Genomic DNA, 7,694 nt, shown 5'->3' on the forward strand with positions numbered 1-7,694 from the left:
AAATTTTATTTTGTCTTTTGGTTTCATTTATCATGAGAATATTGATATTGGTGTAGTTCATGTTTTCTAATAGTAGGTCAATTATAGAATCACAGAATTTTAGAGTCGGAAGGAACTTCATTGGCCACTTAGTCTAATTTAGACCTGAAAAAGAATCCCTTCCTGATTGCTCTCCTAAGGATATTTTGCAGCTTGTCAATATTCTCATTTAAATGTGGTATCCAGAATTAACCCCTATACTTTAGATGTAGTCTCTTACTTCTAAATACTAAGCCTTTCCCAATGCAGTCTAATATCACATTAGTTTTCTTGGCTGCCATTTCATATTGGTGATCCATATTGAATTTGCATTCCACTAAAACCCTCAGATAATTTTTTCAGATTAACTTCTGTCTAGCCATGCTTCTCCCATCTTGTACTTGCGAAACTGATTTTTTGAATTCATTAGTTATTGGACAGAGATTAAACATTTACAAAACCTACAGTTAACTTAATACTTTATAGTCTTAAAAGAATATGATTTCTAGCACCCTCTGCTCCCTTTATGCCCTTTTGACACATTCATCATGGAAGAACAAAACAGCCACACGAGACTAAGTTTTGTTTTGTATTTTCTTTGATTCTTGAGTTGCCAAAGTCAAATAATTCACTAGCATGTGACCCAGTTTACTCACAACAAGTTTCTCTTTACTTAGATAGATCTTCAGAAAGTAGACACAGTTAGCTGGCAGGACCATACTTGTAGCTTTTCAAATATGTTAGAACCTCCCAGAACCTATAGGCCACTGGCATAGCCTTCAAGAACTCAGGGTCACTTTCCAATCACAATGAGGCATTGAAATAGGAATTTGTGAGAAAAAAAGATTAAATAATTAATAAAGTCCACAGTATAGTAGGGAGATAGTTCACATACACTATTAAATATATATAAAAAAAATAATGCAGAGTATTGCTTGAATGTCTTCTATTTCTTTAACCACTGGGAGGTGCTGCTAGTCACTAACCTGATTCTATTCAGCAACAAAATGATCTGGCTCTGGGAGCCCATTTTAGTGGTTCTGAAAATCCAATTCATTGGCTAGGAGTGCTGGAAAAGACTTAGGGCATTCTATTTCATTCCCAGAGAGTAATCGATCCTATATTCCTCGACTTCACCTCTCTTTTCGCTACTACCTCATTATATATAAGTATGAGGATTTGTGGATTTCTCCAATCAGAACAGTGTCCAGGTCCCCATCCCACTGGTTGTGTGAATGGCATTCATTTATAAATCCCATGAAATCTTATTAGCTTGGACCAAGACTGGAGTTTACAGAAAGCTCACAGTGTCTCTGGAAGAACTATATTAGGAATAATTTTTCTTTTAAAAACATTGGGGTGGGGACAAAGGGGCTGATCAGATACTGAAGAGTTTGCAACTTTCTGGGGCCCTCTCTCCTGAGATGCCTCCAAGCAATTTTTTATTTCAACACTCTGAGACCTAGGCCATGTCTTCTTTTTGTGTGTGTGAATAGAGGTCTACAAATTAATTTTATTTTTTAATTTTTAAATTTAAAAAATTTAAAAAAATTTTTGCAAATTAATTTTGACAGCTTATGGGGCACTTCTAGTTTGGTGATTATACAGCAAAATTTAGTAATTGTAATCTATCTGTTGTACCCTAACATTATTGTTATGGAAGGAATAAAGGAAAACCACATTTATCATATACCTACTATGTGCGAGGCACTATGCTAAACGTTTTGCAGATGTTATCTGGTCTGATCCTCAAAACCACCTTCCAACCTACCTCCAAGGTAGGTGCTATCATTATCTCCATTTTACAGTTGAGGAAACTGAGGTAGAAACAGGTTAAATGACTTGCCCAAACTCATACAGCTAGTAAGTATTTCAGAGTAGATTTGAATGCAAACATTTGTGATTCCAGGCCTAGCACTCTAATGGGCTATCAAACTATTATTGTTATTGTTATCATTTCTATTCTGGTATCTTTTAAGATTAGACTCTCTACTCTTCTGTCCTAGAAGCACAGGTTAAAAAATTATGTTTCCTAGTTTGATATCAAATAAAAGCTAACATAAGAAATTTCAAAAATTTGATTGAAGTTAAGTTCCTTGAGAGCTGGGACTGCTTCTTCTTCTTCTTCTTCTTCTTCTTCTTCTTCTTCTTCTTCTTCTTCTTCTTCTCCTTCTTCTCCTCCTTCTCCTCCTTCTCCTCCTTCTCCTCCTTCTCCTCCTTCTCCTCCTTCTCCTCCTTCTCCTTCTCCTTCTCCTTCTCCTTCTCCTTCTCCTTCTCCTTCTCCTTCTCCTTCTCCTTCTCCTTCTCCTTCTCCTTCTCCTTCTCCTTCTCCTTCTCCTTCTTCTTCTTCTTCTCCTTCTTCTTCTCCTTCTTCTTCTTCTTCTTCTTCTTCTTCTTCTTCTTCTTCTTCTTCTTCTTCTTCTTCTTCTTCTTCTTCTTCTTCTTCTTCTTCTTCTTCTTCTTCTTCTTTGTATCTCCAGGGCCCTGTACTATGCTTACACAGAGAAGGAACTTAATAAATGCTTGCTGATTGATTGGACAAGTGGTTTTTGTGAACAGGAACACCATGCTCTTCATGGTCTGGTCAGCAGCTAAGTGGTTTATGATTACTCAATGAGGGAAGAAGAAAGTCACCTAAAATTTTTTTAGCACCCTAACCTATCCCTAACCTGAGGAAAATAGGGCCTTTGGGTGCCCTTGTTGCAGTACAGTTGATGGTACAAAATATCAGGGCTTCTTTCTGTCACTTTTTTCTAGCTTTTGAGCTTTCCTTTTAGTTTAATTTGATACTCTCTTTTTAGCACTTTTTCTTCTGAGTCTCGCATCTCTTTACCCCTATTCCTTAACAAACCACAAAGTCTTTTTCAAAGCATCTCCCTGGTTAGTTTAATCTGGTGTTAAGAAAAATCAATTGGGAGAATCTTTGCCTCATGTCTCATTGCACACCCCAAGTCTATGTTAATTGGCACTCCTGCACAGTCTGTCATGTCTTGTTGCTTAATTAAATTCACATTTGTTTTGGAGTGTTCCTTTTACTCTGGTATTCTCTATGCATGGGAGGATAAAAACAAATGAGGAAAACATTTTATAGTTAAATTGGTTTGAGGGAAACAGTCCTGAATCATAACTCTTTATCATTTGTGCAGCCCTTCATTTCAACATCTTTGTTTTCCTGTTTTATCTGTGGTGCATATTGGAACATACTAATTTTGGTGCCTTTGGAAAAAAAATATGTATCTACCTTAAATATTTATGGAGCTTTATACCATTTCAAAGCAGTTTATATCCATTATTTCATAACTATTTACTGATTTCCAGAACTCTTTTTCTTCCTTCCTTCCTTCCTTCTTTCCCTCCTTCCTTCCTTCCCTCCATCCCTCCATCATTCCCTCCCTCCCTCCCTCCTTCTTTCCTTTCTTCCTTCCTTCCTTTCCTCCCTCCCTCCTTCCTTCCTTTTTTCTAACATAAAAATTGTTTTTTTCTGTGATCATAAATGCAATTCAGGTTAATGATATATCTTATTGAACCATATTTAAAATGTAATATTTACTTTTAAGGAGAAATTGGGCATACAATAACCCCCAAGCTTAATTGTTCACAATTGAAAATAGTGGTTAATCAACTATCCTATGCTAAATAGTGGAAAATGGGGCAGCAAGAACATCTGAACAAATAGAGTTTAAGAAGGTTAAACACCAAACTATTCTTTCTGGATTTTAATGTCCCTACAATAGGCAAATCATAGAGTTTAGGGAAAGAAGGCAGTTTAGAGATCTTTCATTTGGGAATATTTAGAAAATGAGCACAAGAGATGGAATGATATTCACGCCCCCTTTCTTTGACTCAAAATCCAGGGTTTTCTCACTACAGTTTGTTAGTTCTGATACAAGGTTGCTTTGCTGTAGATTTTTCTTACCCAAGGTTAAACTCTGATTCTCTTAGTTTAGTTCAGTTTTTTAATTATTTGGGTATCATATTTAAGTTCTTAGGAAATCCTTTTGGATAATCCCAAATTGCATAAATCAGGAAGAAGAGAATAATTCATAAATAATGAAGCACTTACTTGCATTAATGGCTATTCCATAGGCCACCAGCTTGTGGAACTTGAGGCTTTTGTCTAACTGTTTCGTCCATGGTCTTCTGCGGCACTGGATGGGAAAACATGATAGTTTGGGGCGATAATGGATAATGCAATGAGTATCAGGAAATCTGAATGCTCAGTATTTTTTCCCGCCATTGAATTACTGAGATTTTGTCTACATGACACCAAAACAACCAATTTCTTTATTCAATTTTCTTTCTTTCTTCAATTTGTTCAATAGAAGAAGGAAGGAAAGCCAATTTAGTCAAATTCAGAGGGAAAAATTAAGTCAGTGGGTCTGAATTCCTTGTTTAGTCCTTTTTCAGTCATGTCCAACTCTCTGTGACCCCACTTAGGGTTTTCTTGGCAAAGATACTGGAGTATTTTGCCATTTCTTTCTCCAGCTTATTTTACAGATGAGAAAACTGAGGCAAACAGGGGTAAGTGATTTGCCCAGGGTCACACAGTTAGTAAGTGTGTGAGGCCAGATTTCAACTTAGAAGGATGAATCTTAGTGACTCCAGGTCCAGTACTCTATCCACTGTGCCACCTCTGAATTCCTAAGACTACCTGAATGAGCCTCATTGATCCTGGGCAAACCTGCTAACTTCCATTCCTTGGTTTCTGCATTTAGAAAAATAGAATTCATATCTTATCCCATCTATAGAACATAATCTATGTGGGTTAAATGACCTATTAATTTTTTAAGCTACTTAGAGAAAGACATTATAGAGATTATGTTGATTTTTACTAAGTTATTATCAATAATTTCCATTCATGCTGATGTTTGAAAACCCCACATTTTTTCCTTTTCAAAAAGTAGTTTTATACAAATTGTGATTCTCTTTGTCAGGATATATGGCCAAGGACCAAACATTTTGAAATAAGTATAATTAGGAAAAAAGCCTATGATTTGGGGGTAAGATTCAACTCTAAGAAATCCAGTGACTTAAGTTTTCAAATTCCATTATTCTATAAGATGCTTCCTTGTGGGCTCTCTGCTGAACTATTTATGTAAGTTCTTTGAATTTGAAATGGCGAGAATTCATGCTGCTATAGTAGTTCTACCTTTGTGAATCAGGTCAAGTTTATTAACTCCATTTTTCAGACAGAGCCAATGAGACATGCAGAGGTTGAATGATGTGGCCAATATCTTGTAGGGAGTAAATGGCAGAAGTGAGAATATAACTAGAAATTCTGATTTCCTGGCTTAATCACTGGTCTCCCCCTCTTAGGAAGACTTAAACCTTGGTTTAAAAGTACTGTTAAGACTTGAAGAGAGAACAAGGCACAGTGGATAGAGAGCAGATTTTGAAAGCCAAATAACTCGTTCAAATCTCACCTCAATGCTTATTATAATGTTGTATGATAAGTGGTGGTGTAAAGAGTTCCCACACTGGGAGGTCCCTCTTCCTGACAAACACACAGATCCTTTGAGCAAACACAAACTTAGACGTCTTAAGTTTTTTCTTTTTCTTTCTTTCTTTCTTTCTTTCTTTCTTTCTTTCTTTCTTTCTTTCTTTCTTTCTTTCTTTCTTTCTTTCTTTCTTTCTTTCTTTCTTTCTTTCTTTCTTTCTTTCTTTCTTTCTTTCTTTCTTTCTTTCTTTTTTGCAGGGCAATGAGGGTTAAGTGACTTGCCCAGGGTTACACAGCTAGTAATTGTCAAATGTCTGAGGCCAGATTTGAAATTAGGTCCTCCTGAATCAAGGGCTGGTGCTTTATCCACTGCATCACCTAGCTGTCCCCAGACCTATAAGTTTTTGACTAGGGTAACATGAATTAGAAGGACAGTGTTAGCTAAGTACATAAGGGGAGCAGTCTCCTACCTCTGACTAATGCTAGCTGTGGTGATCATGGCAACTCAATTAAACTCTTAGTGCCCCAAGCGATTCTTTAAGACTATATGATTGATAACAATATCTAGAAATGTGACAACATATGTTGTTGTTGAGTTGTTTCATTTGTGTCCAATAATCTGATGGCCCCATTGGGAATTTTCTTGGCAAACATACTGGAATGGTTTACTGTTTCCTTCTCCAGTGTACCCATTTTACAGATGGAGAACTGAAGCAAATGAGGCTAAGTGACTTGCCCAGGGTCACACAACTAGTAAGTATCTGAGGTCACATTTGAACTCAGGTCCTCCTGATTGTAGAGCCAGTACTCTAATCCACTGCACCACCTTGCTGCTCTGACAACATCTGCAGATGGAGTTTTTACTCTGGGAGTTTCCTAAATGCTTGAAATCACAAGTCTAGACATCCTCTTTCAAACTTAGATAATTCAATTCAGCAAACATTTATTAAGCATACACTATTTGAAAGGCCCTGATCTGACACTGTAATAATGACCATGCTGACCACAGAGAAAAGTCAAGCTGGGTGTGGTACTTACAATGACTGTCCCTCTCAAAAATGAAATGAAATTTCGACTGACGGGTAACAGAATTAACATGCAATTATAGTTCAGGCATACTGCAGAGGCTCTTGCCCAAGCCAAGGCTGACTGTATATGGATAAAAGTATAAAAAAGATGCACATTAAAAAGAAGGAAGTTGAAGTTAAAGCAATATTATTTTCCAAAAATTCACAAACTTTTACTTACACCCAGAATAACTCGTGTATAAAGAAAAGCATCTTCTTCTTCATACCAACGGAATGTGTCAATAAACAGATAGAAATTCCCTCCCAACCACAACAGCTGGAATACAGAATAGAGTGGAGAGAGCAGCCAAGCAATACCATCAGCAACCTTTTCCTGTATTCAGAATCACTTACAGGTCTATAAAACTGAAATTAGAATTTCATCGTGCTAATCAGAAATGTGGCATCCCCCCCTTCCTTATTATCGAATTGTTCTTAGTGGTAATTATAAGAGTAATAAATGGTAAATATTTTTATTATATGTTTAAAAACCCATGGAAGTACTCCAAGCTGTTGTAAAACTGCAGAAGGTTGGAAATTCCCAATGAGACATTGCTAAAGGTCAATGACGTCTAGAAGAAGGGAGACAAAAACCTCAGAAAGTACTTCAGAGAGACCCCAATCTTGCAGGCTGGTTTGAAGACCTCATTTGATTTCCAGAAGCCAATTCATACATTATGCAAGAACAAAATACTTGACTTTAAAAATAATTGAAAATGAGCTTGCTCACACAAACAACTTTACATAATTCTTTAAGGGTAGATTAAATATGACTATTGAATGTTTTCTAATCAGATCTCTGTTTTTGTGTCATACTTGAAATCACTTAACATTCTGACACACTCAAATTCAAAGTATGTTTAACGTATTTTGTAACATCGAAAAATAAAGAGCTACTTACTAGTAACACCACAGACAGACTTTCATTCAACATCCAGCACCCCATCTGAATGGCTTTGCTTTTATGCTGAGGAGCAACTTACTCTTTTTCTCCACCTTAGCCTGGATTTTCTGCCCTTCGTAAGGGCTTTCCTACTAACTCCTTTTGTCTTTAGGTCTTAATAGGCACCTCCGGGGAGATGTGCTTTCTAGGAATTTCTAATTAAGGACTTCCTGCCAAGAGCAGATCACCAAGCTGACATGCCTCATGACCTCAGTAAATAAAAAGCAAA

The 7,694-nt window shown here is 36.7% G+C and overlaps 1 protein-coding gene across 1 annotated transcript in view; it reads right to left on the reverse strand.

Annotated features, from left to right (window-relative positions):
• Positions 1-7,468, reverse strand: part of NOX3 (NADPH oxidase 3) — a 98,119-nt gene extending 90,651 nt beyond the window's left edge. The window contains exons 1-4 of the mRNA XM_043963256.1: positions 7,424-7,468; positions 6,704-6,799; positions 6,494-6,604; positions 4,082-4,166 (exon numbers count right to left, since the gene is read on the reverse strand). Of these exons, the coding sequence (XP_043819191.1) occupies positions 4,082-4,166; positions 6,494-6,604; positions 6,704-6,799; positions 7,424-7,468 (337 nt within the window). The remainder of the gene's footprint in view (positions 1-4,081; positions 4,167-6,493; positions 6,605-6,703; positions 6,800-7,423) is intronic.
• Between the last annotated feature and the right edge of the window lie 226 nt (positions 7,469-7,694).

The sequence above is a fragment of the Dromiciops gliroides genome, chromosome 4, assembly GCF_019393635.1.
Source record: "Dromiciops gliroides isolate mDroGli1 chromosome 4, mDroGli1.pri, whole genome shotgun sequence".
Classification (NCBI taxonomy): domain Eukaryota; kingdom Metazoa; phylum Chordata; class Mammalia; order Microbiotheria; family Microbiotheriidae; genus Dromiciops; species Dromiciops gliroides.